The following is a 22,825-nucleotide window of genomic DNA, read 5'->3' as shown; positions in this document are numbered from 1 at the left end:
GGTTTCCTCATTTATTCATTAAGTCTGTTTTGGGATCTGGAGCCTGGAGATTTCAAAGAGATCTGGGAGGGATGAAATCTCCAATCCGGGGTCCGTGTTTTGAGAACCCCCAGCACACTGATTGTACAGGTGGGTGCAGGGCTTTTTGTAGAGGCCTAACCATGGTTCTGGGCTCCACCCCAGCAGACAGGAGGTCTCTGCCTTGGTGGAGCCCAGAACCATGGTTAGGCCTCTACAAAAAGCCCTGCACCCACCTGTACAATCAGTGTGCTGGGGGTTCTCAAAACACGGACCCCGGATTGGAGATTTCATCCCTCCCAGATCTCTTTGAAATCTCCAGGCTCCAGATCCCAAAACAGACTTAATGAATAAATGAGGAAACCGAAAAGCCAGTTTCCTCTGCAATACATCAACTCTCTGGAGCCCCTCAACCTGCCTAGTTGAGAATCCAGGGTTTTCAGCTTGATTTTGACCGTGGCAGGACACCGCACTGCCACAGTGTGTATGTATATATATATATATATATATATATATAATTTCTATAATCAAGAGGAGTTGTGGCAACATTACATTTGCTAAACTACCAACTGAACTGTACAGTACAAAACCATGGTCATCTCGATAGCATCATGGGCCCCCGGGCAAGGTAATTCACTTGGGTCCCTACCAGCCGCAATCGAAAATGTAAGTATAAATAGGTGATAGAATTAAACATATATTTATCAGTACTTTCAATAAAAATCAGTTTTAAACAATAAGAAAACATGCCAAAAATCAAAGACTAATCAGTACAAAGGGCATGGGACAGGAGGGTGTAGTACAGGGGGGAGATGACAGGCTGCTTTTGTCCCCATAGCCCAGATTGTGGGATACTACCCAGAACACAGCCATCAGGGCAACGTAGTAAAAAGCATGACTATCCCTGCAAATCCTTGACAGTTGGCAAGTATGATGTGATGCAAGATTATCATACTGCACCCATGCACCTGGGTAGTGCCCAGGGGTGCCCATGCATTAAGATGGCCCTGCCCAAAACCTAGGATCTTGGTTCTCCAAATACCAACAACAGTTCTTTACAGTACAAGTACACTTGAATTGAAATAAATATTTGTGAATTGTCTCACCAGTCATAAAAGTATAACTCTGTCCAGCTGGTTTTCCAATCCAGACACACTATACAATGTTCCCGCCATTTGGTTTTCACCACTGCAGTCAAAGCAATATGGCTTGGTCAAGACTGTAATTGGATGGCAAAGAAGCTGCAGCTGCCTAAGTAAGTTATCTCTGTGCTCTCTTCTCCAATTAGCAAGCTTTGTTAGCTAGAATCATAGCACTGTGCATTGCAGTACTTTCTGATAGGCTTACAGTTCTACCTGTTTCTTCCCAGTTTGAATGTGTAGGGATTACAGCATGCTCATGGAAAGACAGCTTGAATTACAATCTAAAATGCAGTTAATAATTTTGAATGAAATCTGAACATCTAAAATGAAAACCACCTAATAGACATAAATGGGGGTCAATATACTTTCTAGCTAGCCATAGCATGTGATATTGCCTTTTGCACCTCCCTACCGGCAGCACCAGAACTTCAGTAAGCAAAGTTGACATTGGCATAAGTGAGTGCAATAGGTTTTATGGGTCTAGGTACCTTTGGCATATTTGAGTGCAATAGGTTTTATGGGTCCATGTACCTTTTAGTCAGATATATTTTATTTATTTCAGGTACTTATATAGCGCCGTCTAATTTACGCAGCGCTTTACATACATATATATTGCACATTCATATCAGTCACTAACCCTCAAGGGGCATACAGTCTAAAGTCCCTAACTCACATTCATACATACACATACTAGGGACAATTTTTTAGACAGGAGCCAAATAACCTACCAGCATGTCTTTGGAGTGTGGGAGGAAACCGGAGTACCCGGAGGAAACCCACACAGTCACAGGGAGAACATGCAAACTCCAGGCAGGTGGTGCTGTGGCTGGGATTCAAACCAACAACCCTAGTACTGCCATGCGGAAGTGCTAACCATTTAGCCACTGTGCTGCCCTATATCTATATATATATATATCTATAAGTATTTGTAACCATGTATAGGTGTATGATTGCAGCAGCATTTTTTTGAAGTCAAAGGTTTCTTGAGGGATTCAAAGACTTGAACTTGCTAGGAAATGGATTTAATGACAACTACACAAAGTCATTGAACCCTGTATATATTTAGCACATACGCAGATTAAAACCAGGCATGTCTGCCAAATATTAAGTGATTAATCCATCCTCAGCCATAGCATCAAACAGCTTCTACCCTCAGAAAATATTTATTCTGAATCACTTTGGGTGGAGCTGTAGCCAAACCGTTAAGGGTCAGTTCATCCAAAGCTGGTATTTCCGCATTTGGCAGATAGGTTTAAGAAAATGTGCATTTTTCCCCCAGCACACCTGAGCACAATACTAAAGACCCAACACCTATAACCAAGACAGCTGCAGCTTGCCTCAAGCCGTGACTTCATTTACAACCTTCCACTGCAATTCTCTTCCCTGTTGGCAGCATCTGTGTAATAAGCAGATACAGGAGCTGAACAAAGCAATATTCTCAGCTTATCCAGTCTCAGAGGATGACCCAATATAACTCTATGGTTGCTTACTGTAGCCATATAAAGAGGGAAATACTGAATTCCTGCAGAACAAGAAAACATTATTTTAACAAACGGAGACATTTCTACCTCTTTTGTTTGGCAGCTGAATGAAAGGAAGCAGGATTTAGTAATGGAAGGGGTGGGGCTTAGTATTGGGAAAGGGTGGGGCCTAATATCAGCTTGGCAATAAATTGAGGCCCTTGTAAAGCTTGTACTAATGAGCTGTACATATGATAAAAACATTTTACAAACTTGTCCATCCAAGGAACGATCGGTCGATTATCTGATCATTAGTATAGTGCTTTCGACAGCAGGTTCTGACAAAATTTAGATTGATAAAAAACTGAAGGTACAAACTAGAAAATGTTTATTGTACATGAACACAACGTCTGATTTTTGCTCAATGTGTAAAGTAATCACACAGAAAATATCAAAAAGGAAAAAACATGCATGCTCCTAAACAAAAAACAACCCTACACTTTCTACTATGCTAGTACATAGCTATGTTTGCCTTTGTCCGTCGATAATTTTCATAATTGAATACCATTGTTGGTTACATCATGATGCACACATTCGTAGCAAATCATACAATCGTATGTCCAATTTTCTTATAGTGTATACAGGGCTTTAGGCTCCAAAATGGCTCTGTGGTATGGGCTCCAAGGCACCAAAAGGTCCCTGCACTTCAGCATACATTTGTCAATATATTTTCGCCCAGGTAAGGTTAACTTTTATATAGAAATATATAAATTTTGAATAAATCTGGTGCATGAATAAAGTAATTTTTGCTTTAGAGTCTTATATGCGCTATACATCTTTATATATGATATACCATTTTTATCATGCCATGTCAACTACTGCTTTTGATATAATATCTTATTTGCAATAATACATTTGCACATTTAAAGATAGACCTAACTCATTTTTTAAAATGCATTTTCCTCTGTTCTTTTTTAAATTCTGTTCTAAGTTGCCATCCTTAGTCATTTCCACAGTATTTTATGGCCCTCATGGTCTTTATTAATATGTATACCATGCCTTTTTTCATTATAGAAATCCTAAAACATACAGAATTTGACAGCTATGTATGGCTTGAAGTCAAACTAAGCATAAAATCTCCTCTGTAGCATTTTCAAGACGTGTTTTTCTACTAAGAATGAATCATGCCATTCAGTGGGTTGTGAGACAAGGCTGGTAAAATCTTATTCCTGAATGACAAATCTACCTCGGCTCAAAAACACTTCCGTAAATTGATGTATGTCTTTACAATCTTTAACAAATTGGCTTATCTTACAAAAAGAAACAGTAAGATTATAATCATGTATTAGCATAGTTCTGAAGAATAAGTTTAATTGCTTTTTAAATTGGAAAATAAAAACCACAAAAACATTAGTTATATTTCAAGAAGTGCAGGACAATGTTGGATTGGTCTGGATTATTTCCTGTGTGCCTTAGGTATTTGGAGGTACTTAGAGGATGTCTATCAAGCTCATATTGTTATTTTAGGCCTCTTTGGGCAGTGCTAGTGACCTGCTTTCAAAGTTTTAGAGAAACATGTCCAGTGCCATAGTAGGAGAGGTAGCAGGGTCAAAGATTAATACACGTTCCAGCTGAAACCCTAATTTGAAACTGCTTGCCTTGTTCATCCATATTTCAACAGCAGCTTCATCACATGTTAGGGTGCTTTCACATTGGGGATCCGATCAGGTCCACCTGTCAGTTTTTCAGGGGGACCTGATCAGATGGCCTATGCATTCCTATGGACCAGTGGGTGTAAGCAGACTCATGTACTCTTATACCCGCCTACCTCCGGGTCCGATCAGGCCCATTAAAACAAATAGAGGAGGACTGGGTCCTCTTCCGTTTGGGCAAACCAGATTGAAGGCAGCTGGGTGTAAACAGACAGTGAAGAGCAAAGTTGGGTCTGTCTATGTCCTCTCTGCATAAACTGAGCAGGCACGGACCTGTTATCCACCCCGCTCTGCTATGATCAGCAGGGGATCAGCAGACTGATGCCCTGCTAGTCAGAAAAGAAGGGGTCTGTGTGAAAAGGCCATTAAGCTAAAAGACATTGCTTGCTCACTACATTGCATGGAGTGATGTATACTGTATGTAGGTGTTATTAGTACTTGAAGTCCTGGTTTACATTTTGTACCATGGCTTATAGAAGTTAAAAAATAACACCACTTTTCATATACATTAGCTCTTTCAATGTACCTGGGGTCAGCAGGCAACTTTACAAATATAAGGTGCAGCGCTAATAAATATAAATAAAAAGTATATAAATCCAATAGTAAATGAAAAAGTTCATGTAGTATATCAAACGGATGATCAATTCAGCAGCAGATTTAAAATAGGCTTGTGACAGGAACCGATAGTAAAGGTGCACACCCACCGGAAGCGCATAGGTAATGCGCATATAATACATAACCACCAGGATCTCTTTAAATAGGCGGGATATATAGGTGAGCTTCCATCTCTGATTGGTCATCTAGTCTTGGGATATTGTGGAAATCTGCTGGGTCCAGAGGTCCCTTTAAGGATGGATGGGTGCTCAGCTTGGGTACAGGGCTCCCTTCCTCTGGATGTTGAAATTCAATTGGGGGTAAGCTGCAAGTTTAATAGCTCCAAATAGGAGCCAAGAAACACGTGCCCATAGTGTAGTATTTCAAAGACTTTAATTCCAGTAAATGCAAAAAGTGACAGGGTAGTATTGCACAATAACTTCAATATTAATGCAGAGTTAAGCAGCACTGACCCTATTAAAGATGGCCGCCGGGTTTCCTCGTAGCTTCGGCGGCAGTGACGTCACTCTCTGTCAGTTCCTCCTTAGGCCTTTCGTGCATAGCACATCAGAGGGGAGGTTCCTGTCACAAGCCTATTTTAAATCTGCTGCTGAATTGATCATCCGTTTGATATACCACATGAACTTTTTCATTTATTATTGGACATATATACTTTTTATTTATATTTATTAGTGCTGCCCCTTATATATCTGTATTTATTTGAAGGTTTACCGAGGTTACCTTTTGGTGTCTCAACTGCTGCTATAAGAGCGCTCACTATATTTATCTTATTTAACTTTGCAAATACAACCTTTTACCTCTACCTAGGTCAGGAGCTATGTGTGATGAGTTTTTTTTATTGCACAGCACTTATGTAATCACCTTAGAGAGCCCTTCAGATCCTGGAAGAAAGCAGTTCACCCTTATGTTTAGCTAAGCTATGCCCATCTCCCATCATATGTTATTCTAGATCAGAGGTCCCCCAAACTTTCTAAACAAAGAGTCAGTTTATTGTCCTTCAAACTTTAAGGGGGCTGGACTGTGGCCATCAGGAGTAAAAATGTTCCTGGTATCAGTGGGAGTAAACAGTGCCCCATCTTTGGTAATAGCAGAAAGATTAGTGCCCAGTCGTTGGTGTCATTAGGAGGAATAGCACCTCTTTGTTACTGTCAGTGGGAGAAATAGTGCCCCTTTGTTGATGTCTTTGGTAGGAATTCTGTTCCATTGTTGGTATCAGTGGGATGAACAGTGCCTCAAGGGCCCAATAAAAGCAAGCAAAGGGACGCTGTTCGGAGACCACTGTTCTACACAGCCAGTTGTAGAAAGCAGAATGCACATCTATGAGGGATCCCTATTGACTTTGATTTCTGATCTTCTATTAAGTCTTTTAACACTACACAGTACAGATTGAAGACAAGTTAAATGTGAGCACAAGTTTTCACTGGCCTGAGTCACCAATGACAGCTGTCATAGATAAAAAAAAGTGCAGTGGTAATAAGCTATGATTGCTAACTTGCTTATTGTCCAAGGATATTTCAAAAGCATACCGGTGTTTTGAAAGTACAGTAATACATTAAGCTATGCTCCTGCTCATAAGTATTAGTTGTGTCTAATCAATGGTCACCTCCAATGTCCATAATTGATAAACACTAGTTAAATGCCTGTTATCTATACTTAAGCATTGAATATCTACCGGAATGCTATCATGTGCTTTAATAAAATACTACATGCAGAATGTTTTCACATTACAGCAGAACTGACATGTCACCTTATCTTTCTAGAATATTCTTTGTAAAACATGAGACGACTTAGCTCCTAATATTGTTGGTGTGCTCCTTAAGGGCCTTTGCATGTGAAGTCTTTCACGTCCCCCCTAGGCTTCGTCTTCAACCTCTTTGCCTTGACAAACATGGCAGGTAAGGCTTTTCTTCTTTAGCAGACATGTTGTAAAGCGTAAATGTCTTAGCTGAAGCACAATCTGCCCTTCCACTATATGCTGTGATGAAAAAAACTACAAGCCTTGTGGGATTAGGGTCTCCCTATTTAAGATGTTATGCTTCAATAACCTTTATGTGCACATTAAGAAATCTTTGCATTTTTTCAATTAAAACGTCTGTGATGTTCACCAGCCCAAACAAAAATCCGTTTTATTAAAATGCATCTTATATAACCTTTAGGTCTGTAATAGCATGCTCTTATCTGCTGCTGTTACAGGTCAAACATCTGTGCTGAACATCTACTGTTAATTACAGCAATGTATGTTTGGCCCAGGGCTGTCTTGCAAAGTAAATCAGAGCTGCAGTATCTTTTTTAATGGAACTAACTTACTTTATTGTATATTATGTTCAAGGCCCAAGAGCCGGCACTCCACTATGGTAACTAGCTAGTTGAAAAGAGTGATGACTACCCCTGGTGGTTTATGCAATACAACATGTTCATATTCTTGTTTTGTTTTACATTCACTAGGCATGAGAAGAATAATAATGTTTCTATAACATAACCACACTCAATGGAAATCACAGGCTTAAACATGCCATTTTGGCCATGTAAATAGCCAAATAATGCAAGACGGCATTTTTTCCCCTCTAAGATGCTACTAGATGCAGATCAGAGTTGTTCTGCAAATAAGGAACACTTGTATTGAGCAAAGATAAATTGCCCATCCTGCCCTCCAGAATGTAACATCGTCAAAGGTCTGGTGCTATAGCGAATCCTAGATACACTTCCAATAGGCTTTAGTTAATTAATCTGTTACCTCTAATACGCATTCAAATTCTTATGATGGTACGTTGACCATAGATGCTGCCTGTGTTATAAACCTCTAGTGACTCATTTGTTAAAACAACTTTAAAATGGTGGGTTTGAATACAAAGCATTGTGTTTTCATCAAGCATTGGGCTCCTTTTTTTATATTTTCAATCACATATGTCATGAGGCACAGCTATAAAGAACCTACAATGTACAATCAGAAAAGCGAGATACATAAGCACTATCACTGCCAGCTTAGCACAGTCCCTGGAGTACGGGCTATCATGATGTGAAGGGCAGCACACCGGTCATTTTTATCTGTAGTCACTGGACAGGCGGGGGTCCATTATAACTAGCATTTGAACAGCAGCTGGAACAAAAGCAGCAAAGTGGCTGGAATAAACAAAATTTTACAATAGGCTTTTCATCCATTGTATTGTGCATCACTAGAGCAAGGGATGGATACAGATGTTTTCCTGGAAAAATCGACATCTCCATATGCTGCAACTTAACAATTAGGCGAAAGCAGCCTAACTTGTGTCCTGGTGTTGAAACCCTTCCTCTGACAAAGCTTAAATGAATCAGAACACCCCATCTGTGTTAAAAAATAGCTCTGTCCCCATTCAAATGTTGAGAAGGCATTTTGTTTCATCTGAGGCTAGCAGGATTACTCCTGTTCTACCCAAAGTCAATGTCTGCCCTCCTCTGCACTTCTTAAAATTCATCTTGTGTTAACAACTCTCTGCTGCCTCCAGAAAGCTCCCAGTGACCACCATGAGATTGTTAGTATGTTGCAGTTGCTCCATGAGCCCTTATTGCTGCCATTTGCATTTTATTTTCTTGCACAACAGAGGGTGTTGCCATCCATTAATTATTTATTAATCATGATTCTGTCTGGTCTCTACACAGCAGTGATCCAGAGGAAGCCGAGCTTAGAAATTCACGGTCCTCCCATCCGATCATTATAAGGTACTAAATTAGGGTGCGACATAGCACAAAAATAAGAAATATGTGGTAAGATTATGGCTTCAATTGCTTTAGCGAAATAAAATCAGCAAAGAGACAGCTGCTTCTGCTACGGCTCATTAAGCTAAAATCATGCATTATGTTTTTTTCTTCCATACTTTAGCATGGAGGAAAAAAAAAAAATAAGTTGTGCAAATTACCTGATGGGTAAATATTTGCACAGAACGAGAACGACCTGCACAGAATGAAAATTTGTACGCTGTTCACACGTCTTAATGACTGGAGAAGCACAACGCGGTGTTCTAATGTGTTATACACAGTTAACTAGAACGCTGACTGACCCATTTCCTAGAAGTGTGGCCTGCATCAGACTGAGATGATCCACACACCCCTGGGGCAGAAATCAAGCGAAATGAAATCCTACCCAGCCAAATGCCACAGACATGAAAGACAGATGTAACTCACACAACACAGATACCAAGATAGATACACTGCAGTTTATCTGTCATTAACTGATTATCTCAATGGTTGCAACAACCATCCCCCACACCAACCCTCCCTGCATATAAGTCCTCTGAAAATGCCTCTCCTGGCCACCACCGTAGAGTTATTGCCTTGTTTGCCGTGTTGATTTACGAACAGCTTTTCCCAATTTTCCATTTTTCCATGTCAGTTCAGTATCATTTTCTCTGCAGATGGGTTTATGTATCCTGAGGCTTGCGAACAAATGGATTTAATCAAGGAAAAATAAACAAAAAAGAATAAAAAAAACATTTAAATGAATAAATGTCATTACAGGATCCTCTAGCAAAATAATCACAGATTATCATCCAAGAGACACAGCTGGGATTACCCTTTCATGAAATGATATTCAATAGCTTTCACTGTCATACACATCTAGGAGGCATGCAGAGAATTTCTGAAATCCCTTTAAAAAAAAAAAAAAATAATGACACCAGAAATCCTATTTTTTACTTATTCCGAGGACTGCTGGGGTTATCGGGATTTCTTCATTGTCCTTGTCCCAAATAACCTTCATAGGTTGCAGGGTTCTCATGTGAAAGGTTACAACCATTTCTCAGTACAAGCATCTTCCATACAGGATGCTAATATTGTGAACACCAAAAAAGCCATTAAACATCACCCTAGAAAACCAGATCTGAATCAGTGGCTATACCAGAAAGCATATCTGTATATAGATGAACATGTAACCTTCCCGTGTTCTCCCAGCCATCCTCTTTTTTTTTTTCTCATCAATCACAGGATGGCAAGAAAAGTAGCAATAATTCCAGCTATCCAGGCAATCTTGTGCTAGCGTTTTCCAGAGATGCTGATACATAAGTGTGTTTAGAACATACAACCATAAATTCAAGCATAATGACAACTCCACCTACATAACATAGCTGAGAGTTTATTAGCGACCTGAATCGCGTATATGATTGGAAAAAAAACAAGATACTGTCTGCATTCAGGCTTCATTACCATGTCAATATTATCCGATCACTGCTATTTTTTCTCATTGCAGAGATTTTACACCTCCCCAGGTACTGAGATTTTTTTAGGCTTGCTGCAGAGTCCAACATGCATCACTAATATAGTAAGTATTCATGTTCAATTTTTGACAAATGGAAACTTAAGGAAACACATTTAGGCAGATCTGCAGTGACAGTGCAGTGGTTTCACTGTAACCTAAAATGAAAAAGTTAACCCATCAGTGGCTTTAGACACCTGCAACGTGCTGCCATGTGGAGATGGCAGATGCACACCAGCAGTACGAGAGTTAAAACTCTTTCCCAGGAGCATTGATACATTCCGCTCTTTTACATGAAAGCTTCTGCATATTCCTCAGCCCTTTCCACACCCAAGCTAGTATGAAAGGGGCAGCACATTACTTTTTTTTTTTTTTTTTTTTTTATTGGCTGTTTTCTACTTACGATATTTGGGCATAGTGGTAGTTTCCAGAGTGGTAGACTCCTGAAACCGAGACTGTGTCCAAGACTGGGTGGAAACATGGAGATAAATTTTGTAGGTAGAGGTAGAATATTCCGTGGTGGGCCAGATGGGCATTGGCTGGGTGCTGGGGGTCCCTGGAAGTGGGCGTGACACAAAAGTGGTCGTGCTAGGGGGGACAGTGGTGGAGAGAATTGTAGGAGGGGCAACCGTATGGCGCACAGTTGTGGTTCTAGGGTTTGGCCGGATAGGTACTCTGCTTCCCGGGATACGAGTCGGAGCCCGGGTGGTGGTGGTCAAACGGGTGCTAATTTGATTGGGAGTCCTGGTGGTGGTGGTGGTGGTTGTAGTCTCCATACTTTTTGGAAAAGAGCTCGGTTTGGAAAGGAAAATTGGGTCCTGGCCGATACCCTTGGAATCCATTAAATCGGGAGGGACATAATCCTTGACAGAACCCACTACGATCCACTTTAAAAGCATAAGACTCAGACCCAAGCCAATGAATCCAATTAAGAGAGGCACTACACATAGCCACGTCTGCTGCCTGTTCCACACAATGCAGTCACTACACCGCACCTCCCGAGGGTTTGGTGCCCCATCCTCTTCTTCCGTAGTGTTTCCACCTGCAGCCTCTTCAGCAGCTGCTGGACGTACAGGTGGTGAGGTGGAGGCAGCCCCTTCACTCATCCTATATTCCTTTCACCCCCCAAAATACATGAGCGTCGAGAAGCTGGATCATCAGCACTTAAGTAGGCTCCCCACAAGGAAGGGATATCAATCTCAGCATTCAAATGTCACAGATAATTAACAAACAAACATTCCTCCATTAGATTCTCGTACAGAGCGAAAAAAAAAAAAAAAGAAAAACCAGAAAGAGTGCTGAATCAGCTAGAAAAATGCCATCCATCCAGGGTTTAACGTGATATTCATCCGAGCATCTCTTCACTTTGCTCTCCTCTCTCGCCTGCCTCCTGTGCAGATACACCAGCCTTCTTTTTTTTTCCTTTTTTTTCCAAGCATCCGTGTGTCCCCCCCCTTTTTGTCTATTCGATTAGGCACATTCCTGTACACAAGAGCTGCCTTTTTCTCTTTCCTCCGCTCCTCTCTCAGCTATAGAACAGATGCACCAGCGTTCTTCGGCTGTTTCTTTCAAAGGCGACAGAGCAGCAAAATGCACCTGTTATTCAGCAGTCCCTGCAACCAACCCTTGGCCAGCACTTTAAGAGAGAGACCAATCCGAAGCTAGAGCTAAGGAGAGTCTGAGCCGTGCAAGCCAGCAGCAGTAGCAGTATAGACACCAGCAGAAGCATTTAACAGAACACAAAATAAGCCATACAGGGAAAAAAAACAGCTTCCGACGCCCAGGATGTATGCATGAACATATGCATGCACATAGCCATCCATTTAGGCTGGGCTTGAAAAGCAAGAAACAAAAATGAATTGGCTAGGAAGAGGCTTTGGGAGCCTTTGCAGCATCAATTGGATATGCTTCTAGCACAGCAAAAGGCAGACTGGCTTCGGAAAGAAAAAAAAAAAGAAAATGAAAAAAAAGGCACCTCCCCCTAATGCCTAATGGTAGTTTCTTAATGCGTACAAGATAAATAAATGATCCAGGAAAATCCCTCAGGAATAGTCTGGCAATTTTTTTTTTTTTAACAGGTTTGAAGACCCTCCTATGGCTTCTAATATAATAAATGGCTGTGGTCTTTTGCACCCTGAGAAGACACGTTACACAGAGACCTGGGGAGGGGGTGCAATGTGATGAGCTGCTCCAGCATGTCAACGTTCTTCCAATCTGTAGTTGTGTGTGCATGAACGTGTGTCTGTACAGATCAAATGCCTCCACCGCTCTAAAGCAGACCATACACTAAAAGAATTTCCTTTGGCGTTTTTCTTTTTTAAGGAAAAAATAACCTTTTTAAAAAAAATAAAAAAAATAATAAAAATAATAATAATAAATGTGCATTTTTTTGCAGGGGAAAAAAAAATTTGATTCTTTTTTTTTTATTATATGAGCCTGCAGAGCATTGCACCCCTTAGCTGCAGACTCTTCCTCCAGCTTTCTCACCTGTTCCTCTGAACGGCTTTCTGTTTTAAGGCTAGGTTTTTTTTTAACAGGTTTGAAGACCCCCCTATGGCTTCTAATATAATAAATGGCTGTGGTCTTTTGCACCCTGAGAAGGCACGTTACACAGAGACCTGGGGGGGGGGGGTGCGCAATGTGATGAGCTGCTCCAGCATGTCAGCGTTCTTCCAATCTGTAGTTGTGTGTGCATGAACGTGTGTCTGTACAGATCAAATGCCTCCACCGCTCTAAAGCGGACCATACACTAAAATAATTTTTCCTTCAACGTTTTTCTTTATAAAGGAAAAATGTACCTTTTTATAAAAAAAAAAATAAAAATAATAATAATAAATGTGCATTTTTTTGCAGGGGGAAAAAAAATTTGATTTTTTTTTTATATGAGCCTGCAGAGCACTGCACCCCTTACCTGCAGACTCTTCCTCCAGCTTTCTCGCCTGTTCCTCTGAACGGGCTTTCTGTTTTAAGGCTAGGTTCACACCTATGCGTTTTGCAATAATGCACTACAGTCCATTTAATATGATTTCCTATGGGTCATGTTCATATCTGTGCGTTTGTAACCACTGCGTTTTTTGGAAAGGGGCAGGGACTTTTTTGCCCACTGTAGATTGTGTTTTTGATTTTGTAGGCTTCAATGGAAACACATCAAAAATGCATGTACATGCATTTTTGGGGCATTTTGATGCGTTTACTATGTAACTACATACACCTCCTCTTAGCAATGCTAACACATCCCCAAAACGCATCAAAAATGCGTGTGAAAAAAACACAAACAGCACCAGAAAAATGCTTTAACCTGCATTGGTGTGAACCTAGCCTTAGAATGCATTCACACTTTCACGTAGCAGGGACAGGTGCAGTGGCGGACTGACAACTCATGGGGCCCCCAGGCAATAGGGGATTATGGGGCCCTTGTGTCCTTGCCCAATCTCAAAAAAGCCTATGAAAAAGGTACCAGGGGCATCTCATGGGGCCCCCTACTGACCCCAGGCTCTCGGGCAGTGCCCGAGTTTCCAAATGACCAGTTTGCCCCTGGACAGGTGTTCCTGCTCACCATTTTGTTTGAGACTCTGTTTACATATAGGCGTTTTGAATTGCCACAATTCTGCTTGCAATTTCAAAATGCGCTGTTATGTAAATGTGAAATCACGCATCTGCATGTCTAGGAGCCATTCGTTTCAATGGCAATTAAAAACACAGACCCATTCTGCCACAATCGCCGCATGATTTTTCAGGAACTTCTTGTGGGCGACACGCGTCGCGCAATTTTGTTTGCTCAATTGCAATGCAATTGTCGCGTGAAAAATCATGCGACAATCATGGCAGAATTGCCCCGTCTTTTTAGGTACCTAAACATGCTGATGCGTGATTGCACACTTTACTGGCGCGTTTTGAATCGGGGGCAGAATCGCGGTGATTGTGCCTGCATTTTAAAATGCCGATATGTGAATGGAGATAAGCAATTTGCACCCAATTTTGTTTGTCAAAAAGACCAGTCCATTCACTTGAATGGGCATTCCTATGCATGTTTGTCACCGGAAAAGAAGCTCCTGCTCCTTTCCGGGCAACAAGCTTCACCACCTCCCACTCGCCGTATAGGGAAATGATGGATGGGCGGGGCGCTCTTGTTCTGGGAGGACATCATATGATGTCCTCCCACTCTAGGTACCCTGGGGGCTCATGGTGTGGCTATTGGTGGTGCTCTGATTCTCTAGGACACAGCAGTTAACCAATCATGGTATAGAGCCGATGACGTAGGCTCTACCATGTGATCAGCTGTGTCCAATCACAGCTGATCACATCTAAACAGGAAATTATGCTTATCGGCAGTTCTCACGCGCTGTCAGCGTGAGAAGAGGAGAGGAAAGCTGGTAAGTGGCATTCCTCAGATGGGTCATCTACACTGATAATCAAGGCACTGATCAGTGCAACCCCATCTGTGCTACATTTCAGTGCCCATCATTTCCACCAATCAGAGCCCATCAATGCCAAATATCAGTGGCCATTAGAGCTGCCTTTCACTACCCATTAGTGATACCATTCAATGCTCATCAGTGCCACCTATCAGAGCCTCTTCATCAGTGCAGTCTAACTGTGCCCATCAGTGGTGTCTATCAGTGACTCCTCATCAGTGCAGTCTATCTGTGCCCATCAGTGCTACCTATCAGTGACAGTCACACCTGCCTATCAGTGCTGCCTTTCAATGCTCATCAGTGATGCCTGTTAGTACCCATCAGTTCTGGCTATCAGTGCAGCCCATCAGTTTCCATCAGTGCTGAATCATTAGCGCACATCAGAGAAGGAGAAAAATTACTTATTTACAAAAATTGTATAACATAAACTAAGAAAAACTTTTTTTTTCAAAATTTTGTCTGTTTTAGTTTGTTTAGAAAAAAATAAAAAACACAGAGTTGGTTAACCATTTCAATACCGTGCAATTTTACAGCTTCCTGCCCAGACCCATTTTCAGCTTTTAGTGCTGTCGCACTTTGAATGACAATTGCACGGTCATGCAACATTGTACCCATATGAAATTTCTATCATTTTTTTCCCACAAATAGAGCTTTCTTTTGGTGGTAATTAATCACCCCTGAGTTCTTTATTTTTTGCACTATAAACGAAAAAAGACCGAAAATTTAGAAAAAAAATAAGATTTTCTTTGTTTTTATTATAAAATTTTGCAAATAAGTAATTTTTCTTCATAAATTTAGGCAAAAATTTATACTGCTACATACCTTTGGTAAAAAAAAAAACAAATCGGTGTATATTATTTAGTCTGTGTGAAAGTTATAAAGTCTACAAGCTATGGCACCAATCATTGCAAATTGATCACACATGAAGCACTGATGGCCTATTTCATTTCTTGAGGCCCTAACATGCTAGGAAAGTACAAACAGCCCCCAAAAGGCCCCTTTTTGGAAAATAGACAGTCCAAAGTATTTAGTAAAAGACATGGTGAGTTATTTGAAGTTGTAATTTTTTCCCACAATTCTTTGGAAAATGAATAAATTATTTATTTTTATTTTTTTTCACGCATAATTGCCAAAATAACAAGTTATTTCTCACACCTGGCATAGACATACTTGCAATTGCACCCCAAAATGCATTCTGCTACTCCTTCTGAGTATGGCGATACCACATGTGTGAGACTTTTCCGCAGCTTGGCCACATACAGAGACCCAACATCCAAGTAGCACCTCCATGCATTCTAGGAGCATAAAAGGGGCATAAATTACACATCTAATTGCCTGACTCCCTATCACAGTTTTGAAGGCACTGGAGCACCAGGACAGTGGAAATACCCACAAAATGACCCCATTTTGGAAAGAAAACATCCCAAGGTATATTCTATCAGGCATAATGAGTCTTTTGAATGGGTTATTTTTTTCCAAATGTTTTTAGAAAATGTGGAAAGAAAAATGAAAACTTTTTTTTTTCACACAAAGTTGTCAATTTCTAAGATATTTCTAACACACAGCATGTACATACCAAGAATTATGCCCCAAAATGCATTCTGCTACTCCTTCTGAGTATGGCGATACCACATGTGTGAGACTTTTCTGCAGCTTGGCCACATACAGAGACCCAACATCCAAGTAGCACCTCCATGCATTCTAGGAGCATAAAAGGGGCATAAATTACACATCTAATTTCCTGACTCCCTATCACAGTTTTTAAGGCCCTGGAGCACCAGGATGGTAGAAACACCCACAAAATGACCCCATTTTGGAAAGCAAACATCCCAAGGTATGTATCAGGCATAATGAGTTTTTTGAACATGTTATTTTTTTCCACAAATTTTTAGAAAATGTGGAAAAAAAATGAAAAAGTATTTTTTTTTTTTTACACAAAGTTGTCAATTTATAGGATATTTCTTCTATACTCGAAAATACATTTTACTACTCCTCCTGAACATGACAATACCACAATCTGAAACTTTTTCACAGCTAAAGAAAGGATAAGCAAAAGATTACCTATGGTTTTAGGAGAGCATTGGACCAGGAAGCAGGCAACAGCAACAGGATTCGACCAGGCAGAAGGCAGGAATATAGTGGACAAACAAGCCAGGGTCAGAACAGGCAGCAGGCTGAGATCCAGGTAGAAGGAAGAAACATGGTCCATAAAAAGTCCTAGGTCAGTCCAGGCAGCAGGCAGAGATATGGTCAGCACAGCCAAAATATTGGTCCTAGACAACAGGCAGGAACATGGTCCATAAAAAGTCCTAGGTCTGTACAGGCAGCAAGCAGAGATATGATTAACTTGTGTCGGTTTGTATTGGTCCGTGTAAAGTATTGGTACAGGCAGCAGGCAGGAACATGGCCCGAAAGTTTTGGGTCAGTACAGGTAGCAAGAGGAGATATGGTCAGCACAGCCAAAGTATTGGTCCAGGCAACAGACAGGAACATCAGGCTTAGGGCCTTGATCAGGTAGGACTGGGGCACAGGGGTAGAGGCTTCGTCCCACCCAATCTCTTCGAAGCCTCCGGACAACAGACCCTATTCCGGGACTAACAAAACCCGGAGAAAACCAAAAACTGTTTTTTATCTATTCTGAAGCCCCTCAAATATGCGAGACCCCTGTGTTATCTTGAATCCCACTACTGCAGTAGCAGGGCAAAAGATCAATCCAAGCAGCAGGCAAAAAACATTGTCGATTTAACAGGCCAAGGTCAGTCCAGGAAAAAGGCATAAACATGGTTGATAATCCAGACGGCAGGCAGAAGCATAGTCGATAAACAAGCCATGGTCAGTTTTGGTGAAAAGCAGAAATGTGGTGTAGAAGCAATTCAGACGGCAAGCAGAGGCATTGTCGGTAAACAGGCCAGGGTCAGTTAAGGTAGAAGGCAGAGGCATGATAAATCATGGCAGTAGGCAAAAGATCAGCACAGATAACAAAAATGGGGAAGTTGTAGGCTGTTGAAAATATGGGGAACTAATATCTTATTATAGTGTGATAACGTTTGAAGCAGTCTTCGAAGCATAGGCCTGGTTGGGAGGGACATTGGGGACAATGAACACTGGTGTCTTTCCTAATTCCCCTTCTGCTGCATACCTTACATGTTTTTCAACGTCTTCTTCCTGTTTCTGATGGTGGAATTCTCTCAGGGAAATGGCGTTCATGCAGTCTGCTGACACAATCGGAGCGAATGGTTTGTGGTGGAGATCCTTGCTGATAGATTAGGGCAGTGATGGCATCTTCAGTGTATTTGAAGAGGTGGCTAGGTCTTTCAGTTGATTTTTGATAGATTATATATGAATTATAAATTGCCATGTGGAAAATGTATATTGCAGCTTTTTTGTACCAGTAGAGGGTCTTCCTTGTTGGTAAGTATGGCTGCAGCATGCGATCGTTTAAATCCACCCCCCCCATGAATTGATTATAATTGAAGATGCACTCTGGCTTTTGGACTTCCCCTCGTCTTCTATGAATGTCCACCATGATGTCATTATGGATTGTGGACAGGACATAAACATCTCTCCTATCCCTCCATTTCACCGCCAGCACTTCCTCGTTCCTAACACTTGCAGATTCCCCTCTTTGTAGAGTCGTTCTAATTAAACTTTGTGGGAAGCCCTTCCTGTTTGGTCGGACAGTACCGCAGGCCATTGTTTTTTCAAGGTACAGGTGGCAGAAAAGGGGCAGGCTTGTATAATAATTGTCAAGATAGATGTGATACCCCTTTTGGAGGAGTGGAAAGGCCAGGTCCCAGACAATTTTGCCACTTATGCCAATGTAGGTTGGGCACCCAGGGGGCTGAAGGTGGGAGTCTTTGCCTTCATACATGCGAAAGGCATGCACATAACCCGTGGCACTTTCACACAGCTTGTTGAGCTTAAGTCCATACCTGGCCCTCTTACTGGGCATGTATTGCTTGATTCCCAGCCGGCCAGTAAAGTGGATAAGAGATTTGTCCACACAGATGTTTTGGTCAGGGACATAAACTTCAGAAAATATTCTAGAAAAAAAAATAATTAGGGGGCGAACTTTGTACAGTTTGTCAAAGCCTGGCTGATCTCGGGGAGGGCACTGGGAATTATCACTGAAATGCAGGAAACGCATTATCATATCATAACGTGACCTGGACATTACGAATGAAAATATGGGAATGTGATGGATGGGGTGGGTGGACCAATATGAATGTAGTACATTTTTTTTTGTAAGCCCCATGTTGACCGTAAGGCCCAAAAACAATCTAAGCTCTTCTAGTGTTAGCGATCTCCACTCGAATGGACGGGCATAACACGAATTGGGGTTGGCTGCAATAAATTGTTGGGCAAATAGGTTGGTTTGATCGACAATTGACTGAAGGAAACTATCAGGGAAAAATAAATTTAAAAAATCAATTGGGGAAAAATTTTCTGTGTTGATCTGCACTCCTGGTTGTGCGGTGAAAGGGTGGATTGTAGCTGATCCTGTGTTGGAAGGCAGCCACAAAGGGTTTGGGAGGCAAGTTTGGGACCTGACTCTTGGGGTCTGGCGTGATATCCCAGTGCTGGTACTGGGCCTGTCATCCTGGGGTCTAGCTCTGTTGGTATTTTCTGACTGACCATTTGTGTGTAATGGCACTTGTATGTTGGCGCTGCTCGTTGTTGCCTGCTCTTCAGAGCGTCTTACTCTTTTTGTAGGGACTACTTCCGATTCGGTCACCGATCCACTGCTTTCTCTTGGCTCGTAATCAAAATCGGAATCGGACGGTGAGAGCTCCCCGCTGCTCTCGTCCGTCATGCTCAGGATTTGGAAAGCCTCCTCACTAGAATAATATTTTTTGGACATGTTGGCAGTATGTCAGGCAACTGTAATGGGTAATGGGTAACTACTGATGGGCTGCAGTGATGGTGGCTTTTATGGGTACTCTGATGACAGGCACACTGACAGGCTGCACAGTTGTATGCGCTGACAGGTACGCGGTGATGGGCTGCTGACAGGTACGTGGTGATGGGCTGCGGACAGGTACACTGTGATGAACTGATGACAGCTACACTGTGATGGACTGATGACAGGTACACTGTGATGGGCTGCTGACAGGTACACTATGATGGGCTGATGACAGGTACACGGTGATGGGCTGGTGATGTGCTGACAGGTACACTGACAGGTACACTGTGATGGGCTGCTGACAGCTACACGGTGATGGGCTGCTGACAGGTACACGGTGATGGACTGCTGACAGGTACACGGTGATGGACTGATTACAGGGACACTGTGATGGGCTGATGACAGGTACACGGTGATGGGCTGGTGATGCGCTGACAGGTACACTGTGATGGGCTGGTAATGTGCTGACAGGTACACTCTGATGGGATGACAGGTACACTCTGATGGGCTGACAGGTACACTCTGATGGGCTGACAGGTACACTCTGATGGGCTGACAGGTACACTCTGATGGGCTGACAGGTACACCGTGATGGGCTGGTGATGCGCTGACAGGTACACTCTGATGGGCTGACAGGTACACCGTGATGGGCTGGTGATGCGCTGACAGGTACACCCTGATGGGCTGACAGGTACACCGTGATGGGCTGACAGGTACACTGTGATGGGCTGACAGGTGGGCTGACAGGTACACTGTGATGGGCTGACAGGTACACTGACAGGTACACTCTGGCAATCTATAATGTGCTGCACTGTACTGAGCTGTAACTCACGGTTCCCCTTCTTCTCCTCACACAGGATCCGTGTGTGAGGAGAAGAAGTGGTGACAACAAGTGACAGCTCTTTGTTTATACTTCTGATCGGCTGTGATAGGACACAGCCGATCGCAGGGTAAACAGCCAATTGTATTGGCTGTTACCCTAATCAGGGAAAGCGCTGTGTCCATGGGACACAGCTGGCAAGATACCGGCTCGCTGCGCCACCGGGGGCGCGCCTGGGGGGCGTGCTTTGGGGGCGTGTCCGGGAGGAAGCCAAGTGACAGCTCCTTGTTGCTACTTTTGATCGGCTGTGATAGGACACAGCCGATCGCAGGGTAAACAGCCAATAGTGTTGGCTGTTACCCTCATCAGTGAAAGCGCTGTGTCCATGGGACACAGCGGACATGAGACCGGCCGGATTCGCGTCGCTGGGGGCGCGCTTTGGGGGCGTGTCCGGGACAACGCCAAATGGCGTGTACCCGGAAAGCTGCAGCGCTTTTCAAGCCGCCAAACGGCTATTGGCCGGGCGGCTAATGGTTAAACATCACCAAAAGAAAGCTCTGTCTAAAAAAAAAAGATACAAATTTGGTTTGGGTACAGTGTTGCATGACTGTGCAATTTGTCATCCAAGTGCAACAGCACTGAAAGCTGAAAATTGGCCTGGGCAGGAAGAAGGTGGAAGTGCCCGATAGGCAAGTGGTTAAAGGTGGGGTTTGCCATGATTACCGTGAGATTCCGTTATGCGACATTCTCAACGGAGTCACATTTTCACGTAATTTTTAAAGGTGTGGTTCAACGCACAATCTTGTGCAACAGTCGTGGCAGAATCGAATTTGGGGTGCTATTAAGGGATAATAGCACCCAAACGTGTGTTGCACGTTATGCAGTGATCACTACACGATTTGGAATCTCAGCTGATCCTGCCTGCAATTCCAAATCACCAAGTGTGAATGGAGCCTTAGGCTGGAGGCAGTGTCTGTGGACTAGGAGGGCACCCATCAGTGTCCTCGAAGTCCATTGAAAACTACAAGTCTGCCTGCCACGATGCAAGATGGGACTTGTAGGTTCTTCAGAGTCCAGCACAGCCTAACTAATTTTAAATATGACAGCAGCTGCAGGGGAGAGGATCTCCTGCCCACTGCCATGAAAAAGAGGGGACTAAGGGGGAGAGAGGGGACCTTTTGAACAGTGTATGGCCAGCCTAATGCTGCAACTACGGGTAATGTCAGGTGAAGCATTCTGCATTGTGTCCAGCAATTTTCGAAGCTTGCTGCAAGTGTGATCTTTTGTCTCTCGACTTCTGAAATACTCTATTAAAAGGAATGGCATTTTTCCAGCTGTGATAATAGAACAGAGCTTACCATAACAATGATATAAAACTCTGCATTTCTCATGACCATTAGAAGTTCTCTGCTATGTTGCTGCGTATAGAGAAATTACTCTGACAGCATAATTGTTGGCCTTCAAATGAAAGCTTATCTGCTTATAGTTTCCCATCCCTTATTCCTCCTCCCCCCCATCAATAGGCTAATGACATGTTTAAAATAAACCTTTCCAATTTCATTGCACATCTGTAGACCCAATGATGTAATTACTGGGTCTGTATGTTCTGTACGCAATGCAGGCAGATCATGTCTGGTGGGAGTAGCTGTCAACAGCACCGATGCTTCTACTAGACAAACTAGGCAGCTGCCTAGGGCGCACTTCCAACTAGGGGCTCCTAGGCGCAGCACTCTCTCTGTGTGGTCTATGGCCCTCTTGTATGAACTCTTAATTTTTCGGCAGCGTCCCCCTCTCCTCATACACAGGGAATGATGATATCTTTACTCTGCACAGTTGTCTCACAGCCTGTCCACACACATGACCATTTAGTACATATATGCACACACATGACAGTATTCCATGTAGCAGTGAAGTAGGATGAGAAGTGATGCCATTAACCCAGGACCCCTGGCGGTCAGCAGGGAGGATCTGTCCTTACATCTCCAGTACACACACAGGCACACATGACCCTACAGCTGTAACAGGGAGCTGGCTAGTGACCAAATGGGGCATGCCCAGCGCTGGCTCCTCCTTCTTCTACACAGCTGGAGCCAAGGGGTGTGCTCTGGTTGCAAGGTTAAACCTATGTGAGTAGAATGATCGGGGCCCGGTGTAGTGCTGGGAGGCCATCTGTGCACACTGAGAGGCGCAGCCTGGAATCTGCACCCTGGCAGGAGCCATCAGAGGAGAGCTGAGCTAGGAGGATGGCGGATCATGGAGGAGGAGGGGGGCGGACAATGCTCATGGTTAGGGGATTGGATGCTGATTGATCATGGGGGACACCCCCACATCATGAATAATCCTTCAGCTGAGGGGAGGGACTGCAGAGGAAGGGGGAGGAAAGGACAGAGGAAGATACTGGGTGTCTCGGGCCAGTGTAGCAGCTGAGCTGCTGCTCCTTCCAGTGTTCCTCTCAGACTCGGTCCCTTACTGAAACCTGGCTGGCGGCTGCTAACCACTGGAATTTTGTAACTCTG

At 42.9% G+C, this 22,825-nt stretch overlaps 1 protein-coding gene across 2 annotated transcripts in view; it reads right to left on the bottom strand.

Annotated features, from left to right (window-relative positions):
• NRG3 (neuregulin 3) overlaps window positions 1-12,104 on the bottom strand; it is a 1,067,906-nt gene extending 1,055,802 nt beyond the window's left edge. Inside the window, exon 1 of one of the 2 annotated variants that reach the window (XM_089683345.1) lies at window positions 10,575-12,104. In XM_089683345.1, coding sequence (XP_089539471.1) covers window positions 10,575-11,277 — 703 coding nt within the window. In that variant the 5' untranslated portion in view covers window positions 11,278-12,104. The remainder of the gene's footprint in view (window positions 1-10,574) is intronic. The other variant, XM_089683344.1, reaches the window with a different exon arrangement.
• Window positions 12,105-22,825: the final 10,721 nt, after the last annotated feature.

This window comes from Staurois parvus, unplaced genomic scaffold (assembly GCF_062004578.1).
Source record: "Staurois parvus isolate SC_StPar_1 unplaced genomic scaffold, SC_StPar_1.0 ptg000306l, whole genome shotgun sequence".
Lineage (NCBI taxonomy): Eukaryota > Metazoa > Chordata > Amphibia > Anura > Ranidae > Staurois > Staurois parvus.
Note: the sequence above shows the minus strand (reverse complement) of the source record. Positions and strands in the feature narration are given on the sequence as shown.